Source organism: Bos mutus, chromosome 11 (assembly GCF_027580195.1).
Source record: "Bos mutus isolate GX-2022 chromosome 11, NWIPB_WYAK_1.1, whole genome shotgun sequence".
Lineage (NCBI taxonomy): Eukaryota > Metazoa > Chordata > Mammalia > Artiodactyla > Bovidae > Bos > Bos mutus.
The window spans coordinates 37,980,376-37,999,061 of record NC_091627.1 but is presented as its reverse complement, the minus strand read 5'-3'; the positions used below and the strand labels follow the sequence as shown (position 1 = coordinate 37,999,061).

The following is an 18,686-nucleotide window of genomic DNA, read 5'->3' as shown; positions in this document are numbered from 1 at the left end:
ATCCAGTGTTATCAGTGTCATTCCAGCCTAGCTGAGGCCCATGTAGAAATCCAGTTCAGACCGTGCTGGGCCTCTGGACCCAAGTAGTTTTAATCTTCAAGAGGAAGAAGGATGCACTTCCAAAAGGCATTTGGGGAAAAGGGCTTTTGAAAGATAGCCCTCTGCACCCACTACCCCCCTCCCTCCAAGTCACTTTGCAATGTTGACTTTGCAGTGTCAACCACATGGTTGACCCAACTTTGGACCCCACCCCCACCCCCTTTCTGCAAACACAGAGCCCTGATGCTCAGGGAGAGAAAACTCTTAAGGGAGGTAATTGCACCTTAATTTTTAAAAGGATTTCTTTAAAGTTAAATTTAGACCAACTCAGCGTTCCATTAAGCAGAAAAAGTTGCCAGGCACCTGCAGGCAGGCAGAGAAACACCCTGGGGAGTTGGCTGAACTCGGCCTTGGCCCTGAATGGCCAGGAGAATGACCCTCGGGTGAGGCAGCAGGCCTGCCAGCGTCCTAAGGTCCCAGCGCCAGCTCCCCTAGGGTGGGTGCACAGAGAGCGGGACCAGGCTGCGAGCGCCACGTGCAGACCCCCGCGGCGAGCGGGAAAGTCCTCCCAGGCACCGCTCCTCCAGGCACCGGCTGGCCTTTGGGTCCCCGCGTGCAGCTGGGGGCGGCGGGTCTCGCGGACGCACCGTTCCAGCCCCGCCCCGCCCCATCCCAGGATGGCCCCCGAGCTGCGCGCGGGGCTCGGCGCGGGCGGCCCCAGAACAGCACGCGGCGGTGTCTCGGTGGGCGGGCGGCGATAGCGCCCGCTCTTAGAGCCCAGCTCGCTCCCGCCCGGATTCCCCTTCGCAGTCGGTCTGTCTGTCGGTCCTCCCTTCCTCCCTCCCCCATCTCTCCCTCCCTCCACTCCCCGCTGGAGCTCCTCGCGGGGTGCCGGGCACAGCCTCGGATTCTTCCCTCCCCGCAGCTCGAGTCAGTTTCCCTCGCGGCGGCGGCGGCGGCGGCAGCGCGGGGAGCATCTCGGCGGCCACCGCGCTTCTCCGGCTGGAGCGGTCGTCCAGCTTGGCGGCCCCTCCGCCCTCGCCTGCCGCGCCTCGGGGCACCGCGTGGTCCCCGCTTCTGCTCGCTGCTCTCCCGAGCGGGCGGGGCGCCTGGCAGGCTCCCGCCGGTCCTCTCCCGCTCCGGATCCCGGGGCTAGCGCTCGCGGGAGCAGGGCACTCTCCAGGACACCTGCCCCGCCGACCCTGACCGCCAGGGGGTGCCCCCGGGGCGCAGTGACGCCCAGAGGAGAAGGCAAGCGGGACCATGCGGCGCCTGAGTCGCCGCCTGGTGCTGCCAATCTTCGGGGTGCTCTGGATCACCGTGCTGCTGTTCTTCTGGGTAACCAAGAAGAAGTTGGAGGTGCCGACCGGACCCGAAGTGCAGACCCCCAAGGTACGGGGTTTGGCTGCGCGCCAGGCGCGGGGCAGTGGTTGGCAGGAGGGCGCGCAGCTCGCGCGCGGGGTTTGCGGGCTCCCGGGAAGCCAGGGCGGGGGTCTGGGCGCTGCGAGCAGGTAACCCGGCGCCGGATGCGGCTACAGTGTGATATTTCTGGATTTTACAAAAGCTCAGGGGGCATCCCCGGCCCCGCGCTGTGTGGAAGTGGGAGTGGGTGTGGGTGGCGGGCGCGAGCTGGCTTGCGGAGCGGGGCTCTTAACTTGGGTACAGCTCGCCTGGGTCCCGGGGCGGCGAGGGCGCAGCGGTCGAGCCGCCCGGGGGTTGGTGGTCCGTGGACTCTGCGAGATAGTAGCTGGTGGGGGTCGAGTGGCAGGGCCGGCCGGCGCTTGGCGCCCGAGAGAAGTCTGGCGGCCGCGCTGACCTCCTTCCTTCCCGCAGCTGCCAGGCCGGAGCAGGGGAGGCCGGAGGCCCGGGGGTGCTCCGCGCGCGCGTGTGCGGCGCGGGCGAGCGCCCTGCAGCGTCCCGGGCGGCTGGCGCCCGGGCCCACCCAGCCTGTCGCAACCCTTGCTTTATAATTGTCTTCGATCTCTTCATCTGCATTGGAAGTTGAAATGAATGTGCCCTGAACATCACTAAAGAGCCTGTAAAAACAGACGCCTTGGTATTGGTGGGGAGTTGGGAAAATGAGAGTCTAAGTGGCTTTTCCAACTCCTGCCCAGGCGGTTCATCTGAGCGGAGCCACTGGGCTCTCCCTGCAGGCTCAGTCTTACCTTTACTCAGAGCCCCCATTCCTCGGTCTCTTCTTCCACAGACCTGGCCGTGGGACACAGAAGGGGGCCTCAGGGGGGTTTCCTGACCAGCCAGGCAACATTTATGAAGGGGTCCAGAGAGGTCATCCAGTAACTGTGAAAGACCCCTTGGAGAAGCTTATGGTCCCAAGCAGGAGACTGAAAATAATGGGGAGAGAGGGGAGTAAGTACAGCGCAAAGGACCGACTAGGTGCCAGGTACATGTGGGTGCTTCATAAATAGTTGTAGGAGTTGGGTGGGATTCTCCTTATTCCATATATTAGGAAACTGATTCAGTCTTGCCTTATTATGCTACTGATTTGAACTCAGACCTCTGATATTCAGGATCTTTCCACTGTATCAAGTTGCCTCTGAGATTGCCTTTTAACTGTCTTTGGGCACTTACATTCTGAAATCTTGCCAGTGCTTGATTGAATTCCCCAAGCATTTATTGATGATCTGCTGTGTGCCAGGCAGTGTGCTAGCTGCTGTGGGTACAGAGATGCAGAACCTATTCTCTGCAGGCAGGGGATTTGCTCAGGAATGGACCAGGACCATACAGTGTGCCCTAGGTGTCGTGGGGGCCTGGGGACTTAATGGAGGAGGAGGAGGAGGGCACAGGGAACTGAGTAGAGAAGGAAGAACAGTAGGTTTGGCACTAGGTAGGGAGGGTGTTCCAGGTAGAGGTTAATCGCACCAAACAGGCTGAGAGGAATGACACAGCATGCTGGGTGAGTTTGGCACAATTCGAGCGTCAAAGCATGTGGCTGATGGCGGGGATGAGCTTGGGGGTAATGTGTAAGAGTCCTGTGGGTAGGACCTTGAGGGTTCCAGGGGGCCTTGAGGCTGCATTAAGCAGGGGAGTGACAAGGTCAGATGGATGCCTTCCAACAGCCTTCATCACACTGGATCGATTTTCTCATTCACTTCGGACCCGCCCATAGATCTGGGGAGCTTTTCCTCTTTTTCCTGGGTGGTTCTGCTTCTTGTGATGCAGTTAATGATGCCTGCGGGGACATGAACTCTCTCTGTTTTGTGTTGAACTTCATTACCTTAAGCTTACTTATTCTAGTTTACTCCAGGGAGCTGGGACCAGAGATCTGTTTCTCCCTTCGTGCACTTTATTGTTCTTCCTTACCTGCTTCTTCTCATCCCGCCGTGCGTTGAGCACACATTTACCCAGTGCAGCCACAGGCCAGGCTCTGTGCTGGGTTTCGGCATTGCTATGAGGAGCACACTCTGCCTCTGCCGTCTAGGGGTGGCTCTCACGACTTCCTGGTTGAGGCAGAATTGCAAACAAATGAGTAGTGGGATGGGGTGGGGGTAGTGGTCTCATGTCAGATATAGTGCTGTGCAGCCACGGAACAGGGGTCTCCTAGTTTTGACCACTTGCTCATTGTCTTAACATCTTCTTTCTCCCCCATTTTCTGTCTCCTTTATAACCATGAATTCTTTAGACTTGAACAATCTTGATGCTTATTATTGTTGGTCACCCTTTCTTGTTAGTCTATTTCTTCTTTCTTTCACCTGTATTATGACTTTGTGTGTCTACTTATATATGTGTGTATATTCATGGGTGTATTTTGTGTCTGGTGGATGAGCACCCCTCTGCATCTTGGTGCATATGTATCTGAGGCGAGGGATGGAGAGACAGAGAGAGGTCCCTCTCAGTGCCACAACAGTCGTTCCCATCACTGATCTATCGCGAAATTTGCATGCTGGGTCCCAGGGAGTGCAGTAGGATTCCAAACCTGACTCCATGTCAGAACCACCTAAGAGAGCTCGTTTAACATACATGTTTTTATATTTACTGCAGAGATTATGATTCTGTGGGTTTTGGCAGAAGGTCCTAGAATCAGTATTTTTTTTTTTTTTTTACAAGGGCCCCATGTGAATCTGAAGTAGCCTATTGACGGATGGTTTTGGAAGCTAGATGAAGAATACCAAGTCTATGGGGTTTTTTGTGGTTCAGTGGGCCCCGTGTAAATATGGCCGAATAATTTCATTCTTCTTGAGTTCCTGGTGGTCCAAGCTTGTGTGAGCATGTGCATTCATGTGAAATAACAATAGCTAGCATTTGCATTGGATCTCACAAATTCACAAACTCCATTTCACATGTATTAGCTCATTTAAGCTTCACAATGACCACAGACAATAAGGCAGATCATACTTTAGTGCACATGAGCTTGAGTAATGAGGTTAAACAATTGGCTCAAGATAGCAGGGCTATTATTAAGTGGCAGCATCAGCACAAGAGTGGAATTGGATCATCCTGGCAACCACCCACAGCCTGTGCTCCTTCCTTGCGGATGCCTGGGTCTTTGCTGGGGGATGATGGGGTGAGGTAAGGTATACTTTCCAAGCACTTCATAACTCATTCCTAGGTGCTGGTCTTTGTAGAGCTCCAGGGAGGTTGGTGTAGTCTGTGGGGAAACCATCTCAGAGGGAGGCCTGCCCTACCCATGGAGGAGGCCATCTGGGGCCGTGGAAGCACTTCTGGCTGGACAGAGTGAACCCTGCTGGGACAGGTCCAGTGGGAGGCTACAGCGTCACTGGGTGGTTGCAACACCCTTGGTCTAGGAATCATTTGCCAGGGCAGAGATTGTTTCCTCAACAGTAAGAATTATCCAGGGACATTTGTCTATTGTAGGGTGAAAAATTTGGTTGTTGGGTGAGTTCAGTATCCCAGATTTCTCTAGATGATGCTTCTGCCCAGTCCTGGGGAGAGAGCTCTTGCCTTGGATGTGTCTGAAGCCATGGGGACTCTGCCTAGGGCTCTTCCCAGTGTGGTAGAAGGGTCAGTTTGTTTTCCAAAGCAAGAGCAGTGGGCTCCCTTCCCTCTGAAATATTTAGAGAAGTTGAAATGGTGGAGGGATTGGACAGGAGAGGGCTGCAGCCAGGACTCCTTGGCTGGGGACTTCCCAGCTTGTCCATTCCATGCAGCCAGTTGCCTTTGCTGGGAATCAGGCCCTGACTCTCTTCCTCAATGTAGGAAATATCCTCACTCACCTGGCAGTGGGATCTCCAAAGTGGGCCTGATAATAAAATAAAACCTATGCCCCGTCACAATCCAAGTGATATGGAGAAGCCAGGCTGCACTCTTGGTTTAAGAAGATTAATTGGGTTTTTTTCTTAGTTTCAAGAGGGGCTGGTTCTATTAATAGCTCAAACAAAGATTTCTTTAAGTTTGACTTTTCAATGTTGATTTGATTTTTATGGGGAGTCCCACCCCCAAATTCAGCAAAGCTCTAATTCCTAATTGAAAATCATGTAACAAGCTTGATGCTTTCATTTAAACAGGATTTTAGCAATAAGTACTGTACCACTAAAAAAAAAAAAAAAAAAGAAAAATGTTTCCATTTCTTCTCTATCATTTGTTTGCCATTTGGAGAATTATTCAATGACTGACAGAGTTTTTTTTTGTTTTTGTTTTTTTTAAACAGCATATTTTTCTCTTATTTTCAAGAAACTAAAATTTAGGCCAGGGGCTTGCTGCTGCTGCTGCTGCTAAGTCGCTTCAGTCGTGTTTTACTCTGTGCGACCCCATAGACGGCAGCCCACCAGGCTCCTCCGTCCCTGGGATTCTCCAGGCAAGAATGGAGTGGGGTGCCATTGCCTTCTCCGAGGCCAGGGGCTTGGGGCTTAGTAAAAGAAGAATGTGAGGCCTGAGGGTAATTTTGGAGGAAGGTATTGGAAATGTAAAGGCTTTGAGTAAAGTGCCTCGGGCCCATGTAAATGTATTTGTGCTGTGCTAGAAATGTGGCAAACGCTGTCAGAAAGGAGCTTGTTTTCTGTAATATTTGCATACTGCACACGCCTTATGTATATAGCACTGTCATTATATTCCTCATTTATTAGATAATTTCTTCCACACACACACACAAATTCATCAGTTTTAGAGAGAGGCCCTAATAATCCGCTGAAGCTCCGTGGGCATATTTTAGATTCTGTTCAGGGAATTTCAACTCTGGCACGACCAGAAACAGCCCGTTTTCAGATGAACCTTCATCCTTCGTGAACATTCGTGCCTGTGTGTGCTGGTGCCCACGCTGGGCACTGTGCTGATTTCACATCTAAGCAATTCCTGGAGAAGGTGGCGGGGATGATGCTGCCTTCGTGGCCCAGATGTGGCTACCATGAGAAGCTGGGAAATATGAAACTAGCAGTTTAGAACTCCAGGTATTCAAGAAATGGCATGCCTTGCTTTCTAGATATTAACAAGCTTAAAGCAAAACAGAACAAAACAAACCACCGCCCCCCCGCCCACCTCCCCAAAAAGAAACCAAACCCTGAGCTCCCCCGTACTCCTCTCTTGCCTTGATCAGCCCCATCATGCTGGTGGCAATTTCTCTTCCCTGGGTCAGTTTTGGCCTGCCTGGGGTTGTACCCTTGTCCCAGCTGGTATTCTCCCCAGGCCATATCCCAGGGACCCACAGATCTATTTTAAGGGAATCTCTTTGAGTCAATCTGGGGACCTGTCTCTCCCTCTCTGTCCCTAAACCCTTGTTCTCCTAAGTTGCCTGGTGCTCTTGGAAACAAAGACCAGGAATCCCCATCTCAAGATTTCCCAGAGGCCCAGAATGATACTTGCTGCAATCAGAGAAGACACAGGGACAAAACCAGAAAGGAAAGAGAAATTAATGTCCCTGTCACAAGCTTCCCCAGCCTGTCTAGAGACTACCCTTTTCCAAGGTTGCTCATTTGTTTGTATCGTTTAAAAGTGCTAATCTCCACTCATAAGAGGCCATTTATTAGCTCAACAGGGACAGAATGAGGTTGCCCTTGGCTGATGCCTAAGGTCCAGGATCTTTACGAGGCCAGGTTCATGCCATCTCATCTGCTTCCTCTGCCTCCATCCTTTCCCACACCTCTCCCATCCCAAATTTCCAAAATAGTCTTAAGCATTATCAGGCACCCAGGAACAAATTTTGAAGTTGAAGAAATGTGTTTCCGTGCCTCTGTTTAGTTTCTAACGTTTACAGTTATGTCATTCTTCCAGAGCATTTCGAAGTCCCTGATGTATTTTTCGGAAAAGGAATCTGAATTAGAAAGTAGGGACAAACCCCCGGCTCCCCTCTCTGGGGGTGTCTGTGAACCCTGCTATGACTTTTGCACATTCCACTTGAGATCAGTGTTATAGACCCGCCATCTGTTTGGGGAAGTGAGTCTCTACAGCTGACTGCTGCCTCTTCCCGCTTGCCCGAAGTGACCCGGAGCTGGGTAGTTGTCCTTCCTCCTTGTCTGGACCTCAGAGACTCAAACTGTGCACCAGGGTCGAAAAATGGGGACCCCAGCCCTCTCGTGGCAGCTCCCATCATGTCATAACCAAGTGTGGGTTTGCCCTCTGTTTTTTCTAATACACCTGGGAGCCCAGGTGTCTCTTTCTGCCATTGGTGGTGCCAGGGATCACTCAGATAGTCTTTTCTGGGCTCAGTCTCCTCATCTGTGAAATGGGAGCAGCACACTACAACCCTATCTATCCATCTCCCACTTGCCTTGCCAGCAGTCTGAGTCATTTTGCGTTACCTGTGAATAACTCTTGAAGTGAAACCTCATGGCTTTAAATAATTATACCACGGATACTCTGAGTCTATTACTTATCTTTTAATTATTTTATCAGAAACGCTAGATTAACCAAACACTAAATCAGTTTCTGAGTCCTGAGATGTTGAGCTGATTAAGAAAGAACCCCTTTGGGACAGTGAAAACCACATGCATGCACACACACGTGTACACTGGCACTCTGGGGAATTCTGCAGAAGCTCCTGAAATTTGCTGGCTCTGGCATTTTGGTATTTGAGGATAAATGGCCTGAGATAACCTTCTGGGGCAGCAGCCTTTGCATTCGGTAGCAGCTGCCGCCATCAGAGGACCTAATGGACACTAGGAAGCTGATGGCGAGAGGAAGGGAGATAACGTCTACAGTGAGAGGAATGTATATGCCTCCCAGGGAGTCCTCTTTCCTCCTGCTTTCCTTTCCATCACTTCTCTCCTCCCTTTATCACATTCTTCCTCCTCTTACTCACATTTTCTGGGAAGCAAGAGGGCCCTGGAGCAGAGAGGCACAGGGCACTTGGTCAAGAGTCCCGGAAAGAAGTCTGGAGGCCTGGGAGCCTAGTACCTCCCTTCAGGCTCCGACCAAGGTCAGGAGCGGCTTGCCTAGCTGCTGGTCTGGACGCAAAGGCAGTTCTTTCCGAAGGAGGGATGTGTCTGCTCAGACGCCCTTTATCAGCACAAGTCCTTTTGGCTGGAATTAAGGGGCCAGCGGACCACTGCCTCCAGACAATGCCAATTTCAAGTTTAGAGTCCCTTCTGCCTACCATTTCCCACAGACAAGATTAGGCACTTAAAAAAATAATTAAATTCTCCTCATATCACTTGTCTTCTTAACTGTGAGCACTACAGAGATCTTTCAAGGAAATGCAGGGGCGAGCAGCATAGGCACTTGTTCCTGCCACTGGATCTGAGTGCCCAGCCAAAGAGAGCCACCACCCAGCTGCCTCTTTCTAATGATCACGTTGTTTTAAACCCAATTTGCATCTCATTCACGGCCAGGAGAGCATGAGGAACGTCTCCAGGGTGGGTAGGACCGCCCCATCGTGACACGCTCTTTCCCAAGAGGCAATCAGTCCCTTTCCTCAGTCCTCACTAAGGTTTGGAAATTAGGATTTTTTTCCTCTAATGGCCTAGGCTGAGGATTTATGTAGCTCCTGTTGTTCCTCTGAGAGCACTCTAATCGTTAATTCCCCACCCCCCCGCCCCCCCAGCCACAGAGAGACTGAGCCGATCAATATTTATGCTCCCATCACTTGCAGCTGCAGTGTGTAGGCACAGTGGAGGCCAAACTCCTTGATGGTCATTGAGAAATTAGCTGGCATTCGTATTTCAGGCTCATTGTTTTCTAGGATCTCCGGGAGATCAGACCACGTGGTCCATGGATTAACTAAGCCACCCAGATAATTGGCTGTTAATAGACGGGCAGTTGATAGCTGCCAGCTGAGTGCTGAATTGACAGGTCCTGATTGTGGTGGGCTGGTGGTCTTCACCTGCAGAGGGACTGCTCGAAGACCTGAATGATTAAAGGTGAACCAGAAACTGGAGGATAAAAGAGACCTTCCTCCCTCCTCCTCTTCATGTGATGTTACAGAGTTTACAGAGCATTTTTATTCACAAATGCCTCCTTTGATTCTTCCTGCAACCGCATGTGGTGGGTGTTATTGTTACCCTCGTTCTCTGAAGTACGATGAAAACTGAGGTTACAATAGGGAGGAGACAGGCAAGCTCGCCCAACCGTTACATGGCCTTGAACTCACTCTTCTGACTGTAAAGCCTGTGCTGTTTCTATCATGGCTCTGCTCAATGTCCGGCTAGCTTCCTTTTCCAGGGGAAGTGGCAGTTCTTTTATATGTGTATGTGCTTTGTGTATATTTTCATCTGGACAAAAAGCTCATGCTCTTCTGAGAAATGATCTCTCTACCTCTGATAAACACCAGCATTGCTTTTCTGCACGTAAAGGGGAAGGGTGGGTCAGGTTAAGGGAACTGTACAACCTGTCTCTGAAGGGCCACCAGGACTTTGTGTTTTCTCCCAGGACAGGCCAGTTTAACTCAGTCTCAGACCCAGCAGAAACATGCTACGGGTGATTTGGGGAAGATCCTGGGCTGGACTGGCAGACTCGTGGTCCTGGGAGAAGTGGAGAGAGGCTTTCGTGCCCCTTCAGTCCTGTTGTCGCTACTGGCTCTGTCTTTCTATTAGTGAACCCCCTCAAGCCCCCACCCAGGATTGGCAAGGTTTGACAGCAGGAAATGAAGCTCTGCTGTCATTCAAGAGGCTGCTCAATGCAGAAGTCAATGGGATCCTGCAATTAAGATGGAAACTGTTGATCTGTATCCGTTTCGTGATGAATGTGGTTCTTAAACAATCAGAAGCAATTCCCCTCTAAGAGGAAAAATGTCATTTGAAAGAACCTAAGACGTACATCTTATTTGAAATGCGAGGCAGGTAAATGGGGGAGTGACTCCAGGGAAGTGACTTTGGAAGGTACCCAGCATCACCTGAGAGAGCCTCACGGCTCAAAGATAGAGGGCGCCCTGCCTGCGTTGTGCTCTTCAGCCTTGAAGGGCCAAGGTTCAGCCATTTGGTGGCTGCTTTGGGGGTTGGGTGTGAGTAAGGGAGTTGCTGCCCATGTATATGCTTAAAGTTATGACAGCATAAAATCAGGAGGTTGCTGATATCTTCCTGGTATTTTTGTCTGCAATTCTGGTGAGCTCCTAGAGAGCTCATGGTAATGCTTTTGTGATGTGGCCTGAATGTCACAGTCTGTATTGCGGGATCCTGGGCAGAAGCATTTTTCCACTCCTGTGCATTTCTACAGAGCATGGCAACATTAATGGGGACAATATTTTTTAAGGATGTGCTTGGAGTAAGAATGGAAGGAAACGTAAACCTAGTGAACTCTGATATTTTCCCTTTCTGCTCAAAAGTCCTGATGGTTTTCTAATCATTTGTTTAATTCTGGATCAGATAAACTCTCTGTAATTCTCCCTGCCTCTCTTAACACTGAGATTATGGCTTTTGCTTCAGGTTTTAGCTTTTCTGCTAAAACTGAGTGTGATTTTGGGGGCAGTGTCTTCTAAAGCTGAACATATGTATAATATGTTAATATTCCTATGACCCTGCAATGTCACTCCTAGCCATAAACCCCAAAGAAATGCATTCGTATTTCAACGAACGCCTTGCATTCCAATTAAAGTCAGCACTTTTTTCTGTAAAGGGTCAGATACAGTAAGTCCCCCATATACAAACAAGTTCCATTCTGAGAGCACATTCGTAAGTCCAGTTTGATCGCTAAGTCCAACAAAGTTGGCCTAGGTACCCAACTAACATAATCAGCTATATAGTATTGTACTATAATAGGTTTATAATAGTTCTCACACAAATAATACAAAAAACAACAAAATAAAACATTTTTAATTTGGAAAAGGAAATGACAAACCACTCCACTATTCTTGCCTGGAGAATCCCACAGACAGAGGAGCCTGGCAGGGGTCCTCTGGGGTCACAGGAGTCGGACACAACTTAGCGACCAAAGAGACAGACAATCTTACAGTCCAGTACTTTGAAAAGCACAGTATACAACAACTGGCATACAGGGGCTGGCATCGAGTGAACAGGCAAGAAGATTTACTAGCTGGAGGAGGGAGAGGAGGTGGGAGAAGGTAGAGCTGAAGGACCGTCAGCAATAGGAGACAGAGGGCAAGCTGCTGTTTCACTCATGCCTGACATTGATGGAATGCACGTTTGTATCTTTGAAAGTTTGCAATTTGAAGGTTCATATGTTGGGGATGTACTCAGAATCTTTTTTTTTTTTTTTAGATCGTATGGTTTCTGTTGTAACTATTCAACTCTGATATTGTAGAGTGAAAGACATTATGTAAATGAAATGAGTGTGGCTGTGTTCCAGTAAAACTTTATATATGGACCCTGAAATTTGAGTTTCATGTAGTTTTTCCCATCTTATGAAATGGATCTCTCTTGGTGTGATTGTCAAAGATTTACAAATGTAAAAGCCATTCTTAGTTTGCAGGGTGTCCTAAGACAGGTGGCAGGCCAGATTTGGCCTTCAGGCTGTGGAAAGAAAGTAAAAGTGCTCAGTTGCGTCCGACTCTTTGCGACCCCATGGACTGTACAGTCCATGGAATTCTCCAGGCCAGGATACTGGAGTGGGTAGCCTTTCCCTTCTCCAGGGGATCTTCCCAACCCAGGGATTTAACCCAGGTCTCCTGCATTGCAGGAGGATTCTTAACAGCTGAGCCACCAGGGAAGCCCAAGAATACTGGAGTGGGTAGCCTCTCCCTTCCCCAGTGGATCTTCCCGACTGATGAATTGGCTGTGGAATTCTACTTAAAGTACAAGAACAGGCCAAACTAATCTGCGGTGTTTGGAGTCAGCTTCATGGTGACCCTTGGTTGGCCTCAGTGACCAGAAGGGAAACTGTGGGGCGGGGGAGCGGGGAGGGCGCGTTTGGGGAATTGGTACCCTGTTAGTTTCTTGATCTGGGTGCTTGTAACTTGCACAAAGTATGTTCGCTTTGTGGAAATTCACTGAATGCTTACTCTTTTCTGTTTGCATATGCCACCTCAATAAGGCCTTCGAAAAGAAAAGAATGAACTGAGTGGGTGGCTTCTGACTGCGGGTGTTAGCAATTCCTTTGAGGTCAGGGTACAGAAGTTTTCATTCTTGTAGCCACTGGCTTCTGTTTCTGAACAGAGAACTGTCTTGATAGATCTTCCTAATTTCCCAATTCCTACTCTCTTTTACATACAGGGAGATGTTTCACAGCTAGTGTGGTACAGGTACCAGCCACCCAAAATACTATACCTGGAAGAGTTAACCTTTTAGTTGCTGAATCATAGGAAGATGGATAAGGGAGGGGAATTCTAAAGGAGACCCAGGCAGTGGGAACTGCCAGTAGGAATTCGGCTGTTGGAGCTGCTCCATAGTGAATCTGGGCTGAAATCTACCTTTTTATTGTTAAGATGTGGAGGCTTAGTTACATTTGTTGTTGGTTAGTTGCTCAGTCCTGTCCGACTCTTTGCGACCCCATGGACAGCCTAGCAGCCCGCTAGGCTTCTCTGTCCATGTGATTTCCCAGGCAAGAATACTGGAGTGGTCAGGATCTTCCTGACCCAGGGATCGAACCCGTGTCTCCTGCATTGGGAGGTGGACTCTATACCGTCGAACCACCAGGGAAGCCCTACTTACAGTGAATGGAATTATATGGCATAAGCTACTGGCTTGTCGGAGAAAGCAATGGCACCCCACTCCAGTACTCTTGCCTGGAAAATCCCATGGATGGAGGAGCCTGGTAGGCTATAATCCATGGGGTCGCTAACAGTCGGACACGACTGAGTGACTTCACTTTCACTTTTCACTTTCATGCATTGGAGAAGGAAATGGCGACCCACTCCAGTGTTCTTGCCTGGAGAATCCCAGGGACAGGGGAGCCTGGTTGGCTGCCGTCTCTGGGGTCGCACAGAGTCGGACACGACTGAAGCAACTTAGCAGCAGCAGCAACTGGCTTGTAGAAAACCAGTTTTCCCTACCACCCCCCATCCAGCAAAAGAGCAGAGAACTAAGAACTCGAGCTCCTGTGAGTGCCAGGTGCTTCCTGCGTCAGACATCTGTCCTAACAGCCCTATGCAGTAGGCATCGGTAGCTTTGTTCTTCAGGTGAGCAACATCAAGGCTTAGGGAAGTTAAGTGACTTTCCCAAGGTCATGCCACTTACCAGTGGAGGAAGTGGATTCCAACCCAGATCTGTCTGGCTCCAGAACCCACCTCTTTCCACTTCACCATGCTCACCCCGGCTTCTTTCTCTCCCCTCACAGTCACACTGAATCTGGTCTCCTAAAAGAGATGCTGAATATATTTTCCCCTTAGCAACCTGTCGTTATAGCTGGCCTTTGTTCTGCTTCCTAGAATTACACACATCTTGTTGAGAGCAGAAGCTGTTGAATGAGATAGTTTATATCAGAAGCTATCTCTCCCAGGACAAGTCATTTTAAAACAATAGGCAAGGAGAAACTTTACAACACTTTCAAAGAGAAATATACTGTGCTTTCAGCTTTGTTTGCTGTCCCTTGTGAACATGTCCAACCTATAGAGGACTGGAGATGTTTCTGGTCCCAGGGTTAAACTTTAAAAAAGGATGTCTTCAAGCTGTCACATTCTTGAGAGTGTGAAGGAGCTTTTGGTATGCCTCCAGACTGATTAAAGAGGGGATGGCATGGACTTAATCAACAGACACTGAAATGCAAAGGCTGTCGTGAATGGAAAACAACCCCTCCCCCACAGCACCCCTCGGAGAGGAATAGTCCTGTATTCAGCATAATAGCACCAATTATTTGGTTGTTTGTACTGAGGAGTTGAAAGCTATCATGTGCCGGGAAAATACTCAGCATGGAGCAGTAATTATGGATCAGCTGATAATAAAGGATGCTCTGGATTGACTACTAATTAGATTATTAGCACCAAAAACAAATACCTGCTATTAACCATGAATAAGCCACATTTATGATATTTCCTACTTTTAAATATATATTCCTTTTTATAATGTGCAATTTCCTTTCTTCCCTTTCTGTGCCAAGACTTCCCATTTTCCCCAGTCATATTAAGCATCGTTGTCTGTTCAGCTGTAACCAAGTGGTTTTCTTGTTTCCTTCCAGTCTCTCAAAAGGGGCTGAGAATGCTGACGAATTGAGTGTCACATGTCAGACCCTATGTGAGATGTGCTAGGTGTTTTCAGGGGAGAAGTCAGGGTTATTCCAGAGCGGGATCCAGGTCTTTCCCAAGGAGCACAACATCTTTATAAGGGGTAAGGGGATGTATGGGCTTCCCTAGTGGCTCAGATGGTAAAGAATCCGCCTGCAATGTGGGAGACCTGGGCTGAGAAGATCCTGGAGAAAGGAATGGCTATGCACTCCAGGATTCTTGCCTAAAGAATTCCATGGACAGAGAGCCTGGTGGGCTACAGTCCACGGGGTCACAAAGAGTCAGACACAACTGAGTGACTTTCACTTTCACACTTTCTTTTCACAAGGGATTGTACATTTTTCCCTGTTAAATACGTGCTGGAGTTAATTGCCAAAGAAATGACCCAGTTGCTTTTTTTGTGGCACTTTGAGATTTGGTCCTTGTCTTCCCGATCTGAGGAGATGGGATGGGCATTTGGGTGCTTTGAGTGTCTGCTCTCACCCTCCCTGGCAAGTAAGCCATCTTCCTACAAGTCGGTTGACAATGCATTCCCAGTAGAATGAGATTCTAGCTATCTTCTGCCCAGGGCAGATGTGTGTTCTGTGGGTAGGACCATGTGGGAAGAGCCCTCAGGAGCCCCCTGGGATGTCTGCAGGGAGCAGCTGGCTATGGTAGGAGTCAGAGGGCAGCTCTGGCCACACCCTCAATAAGTGGTGAAAGTGACTGTCAGGAGTCCTGCAGGAAGTGCTAGTGATGGAACTTGTTTGTGACCACCATTATAAGCTAGAAGGGAGAAGCTTCCTTAGGGAGAGGGGTGAACAGCTACCTATCAGGAGAAATGCAAGTTGCTCTATCTGTGTTAAGTATTCGTTCTTTCCAAGGCCTACCACAAGACAGGCAGGCAAGATTTAGCTGGTACTTGCCAGTACAGTCATACTTGGTGTTTAAGACTGGCACCTTTCTGATTAAATAGTGTCTGAGCCATATAGATTGTTCAGATGTTCTCTTTTGAATATTATCTCTGGATGATGTATTGATTACTCTTATTTTACCACTGAAGAACTTGAGGTTTTATAGCATCCAGTGGGAACTTGCCTAAGTCTACAGAGCTCAAAAGTGTTGGAGCCAAGACAGGTCTGGTTGATGCTGGGGTGCCAGTGAGGGAGTCAGCAAGTGAGAAAGACAGTGCTCTCTTTGAAGGAGTATCTCCCTTTGAGCACCCATTCAGCGTGGGAGAGAGGCTTGTCAAACACGGGGAGACAGAGTGGGCCAGTTCCCCTGCACTAGGCCACGGGGTCAAGCTCATCTGTTCATCCAGCAAACCTATATGGGCATTGCTGGGTGTGAAGTGCTGTGCAGGGCGTGGGAGATGACTGAGCCTGATTCTGCCTGCCTTGCGCTGGATGAATTCTTAGAGAACAGTAGAGTGTGGCCCTGTGGTCCCCTAGCTGGTGCCTGGCTATTTCTGTCTCTAGAGCCCTGACTCCTTCTTGGACTTTAAGGTGTGTTGCTTTATTCCTGGAAAGATAGAACTGTGGCCCTGGGATGGCTGTTTAATGGTGAAAGGGGCTGCAAGATGGCTGGAAGTCTTTTCTGTCCTTTGAGTTAAAATGGGATGTAAGGCCAAGGGAAATGGAGAGAATCTTTACATGGGTTCGTCAGATAGAAGTTTGAGACAATTGCTTTTGAATTTACTAGCAGTTGTTCTGCAAGGTTGAATTTCTTCCCCTGATCATGTCAGTCTGCTGTTAGCTCAGAAAACTGTGGTTGAAGTTTAATCTCCTCCTTAAAGCTCTTTCACTAAAACAGGAACCTGTTATTCCGCAGGGCCTCTTATTAGAAGTAGAAGGATTTAGGGCGGCCTTTTGAAGTCAGTTCAGTGAGTTTTGAAGAAGTCCATTTGCCAGGACCCACTTGTCCCCAAAGTGTCTGGTCTTTGAAAAGCACAGCACTAGTGGAAGGATAATGGGAAAGGAAAACCAGTCTTGGGATAGAAAAATAGGCTAACTGAGCAACCCACTTTAATTTAGTCAAGGATGCCTATTGTGGCTTTTATACTGTTTTGGACACTGTAGACCGGGCTTGGCCCATGGGCCAAATTCAGACCCCACCTCCTCCTCTGCTTAGTCTGTGGGCTAAGAATGTTTTTTTAAAAATATTTTTAGTGGTTGGGAGAAAAAAAAAACTAGAAAGAAAAATATTTTGTGACACATGAACATTATCTGAAATTCGAATTTCAGTGTCCATAAATATAGTCTTATGGGAACCATCACCCGCAATTATGAGTTGTCTGTGGCTGTTCTCACTCTCCTGTGGGTGGCGGAGATGATAGCTGAGATGGAGACTAGGTGGCCCACGAAGCTGAAATTTTTACTGTCTTTTTAGGAAAAGTTTGCTAACCCCTGCCTTAGACCTTCGGAGAAGGCAAAGGCAACCCACTTCAGTACTCTTGCCTTGAGAATCCCATGGATGGAGGAGCCTGGTAGGCTATAACCCATGGGGTCGCTAAGAGTCGGACACGACTGAGCGACTTCACTTTCATGCATTGGAGAAGGAAATGGCAACCCACTCCAGCGTTCTTGCCTGGAGAATCCCAGGGATGGAGGAGCCTGGTAGGCTGTAATCCATGGGGTTGCTAAGAGTCGGACACGACTGAGTGACTTCACTTTCACTTTTCACTTTCATGCATTGGAGAAGGAAATGGCCACCCACTCCAGTGTTCTTGCCTGGAGAATGCCTGTTTGGGCTGCCGTCTATGGGGTTGCACAGAGTCAGACACGACTGATGCGACTTAGCGGCAGCAGCAGCGGCAGTGGCCTTAGACCTTTGCTTCTCAAAGTGTGTTTTGGTGGTAGTTTGTTAGAAATGCAGTTTCTGTGGCCACTCCACAGCTACTGATTGAAAATCTGCATCTTGACAAGATACTCAGGTGGTCGGTGCCACATTTCCCTGTTTATTGAATTCAGCCTGATTCTGAGCTCCCATTCCCCTGGGTTGAGGTGGGGATTCCACATCTATCACAGGTTCACAAGGGTCGAGAAGGCTTCCTCATTGCCTGGTGACATGGGAAGAGCCTGGACCCTTTTAGCATCATGGTCATGTCTGTAACATCATCATTTTAATGCTCTCGGGCTGGTGGGTTCCTTGTGATGCTGGGAGCCTGGAGCCCAGGGCCCAGCCTCCGTAGGGGCACCACACAGCCATTCCTCTTGGACCCTGCTGTCCCGGGGGTACCCACCACTTTCAGGACTGGCTACCATTGTTATCTTGCCAAGCTGGAGGAATTCCCTTTTTCCATCACCTTCTGGGCTGCTCATTCTTTCAACATGCCTAAGCTTTTATGTACCGTTTCCCTGGGAGGGAGGGAGTGTCCTGTCCAGGTTATATGCTGAGGTTGGGGGCTGGTACAGGGCTGGGGTGAGAGTGAGTGGGTGGAATGCAGTGAGGACGAATACAAATGAGGATCCTGGTGCATTAGTCTACCACTGTGGTGTGTTAGGGTATGGCTGGGGGACATGGCCAGCACAATGCAGTGGCAAATCTAGGATATCTTTCTGCAGAACAGGAAGAAATTCTGAAGGAATTTAGAGAAAGGGCGATTGTGTGGGTGGCAGGAGTGGAGAAGTTCTTCCTAAGTTAGTGGGACTCAGCAAGAGTGGCCAGAGGTCCATGCAAACCAGGAGCAGCCCAGATGGCGGAAGAGTTTGAAAATAAAGCCATTTGCTTATTTTTGTTCTTAGATGTGAATGTGTATGAAAGTAAATGGATCTCTTCAATTGGGAATGTTATAGTCTACTCACTGGGACTTTGTTCAAGAAATGTTTTATAATTTAAGAATTTTTAACTGCTTGGAGTACATTAATTGCTCTTAAAGGGGCAATTCCGTGAAACTTGGACATGGCATTCCCTTTCTCTTACTCCCTGGCCTAAATGAGAGCTGCTGTGTTCTGTATTTCTCATCAAGGCTGATTCTGGTTTTTCTTGACCACCTATTTTCATCTTTAGTTTATGTAGCTGCTCTTAGAGAAACGCCTCATAGAGAAGTCATCTTTTCCATCTTAAATGAAGTCTTGGCAGGGCCATGGCCAAAAGTTACCTATAATAGTGAAGTCTTCTGAGTTCAGAAGACCTGAGTCTGTGTGTATTCATTGATGGATCAAGGAGTGAAGACATCCTGGCTGGTGTTACCAGGAGGATGGATTGAGATCAA

At 49.0% G+C, this 18,686-nt stretch overlaps 2 protein-coding genes across 5 annotated transcripts in view; both read left to right on the top strand.

The window, feature by feature from the left end:
* CAPN14 (calpain 14) overlaps positions 1-800 on the top strand; it is a 56,376-nt gene extending 55,576 nt beyond the window's left edge. Inside the window, exon 23 of the mRNA XM_070380196.1 lies at positions 659-800. Coding sequence (XP_070236297.1) covers positions 659-800 — 142 coding nt within the window. The remainder of the gene's footprint in view (positions 1-658) is intronic.
* Positions 632-18,686, top strand: part of GALNT14 (polypeptide N-acetylgalactosaminyltransferase 14) — a 216,031-nt gene continuing 197,976 nt past the window's right edge. For 2 of the 4 annotated variants that reach the window (XM_070379316.1, XM_070379315.1), the window contains exon 1: positions 1,294-1,431. Coding sequence is in view for 2 of the 4 variants with exons in the window: in XM_070379317.1 (XP_070235418.1) it covers positions 1,303-1,431 (129 nt within the window). In the remaining 2 variants the exon portion in view is untranslated. Of the gene's footprint in view, positions 1,432-18,686 lie in introns of all 4 variants that reach the window. The other 2 variants (XM_070379317.1, XM_005893606.2) reach the window with 2 other exon arrangements.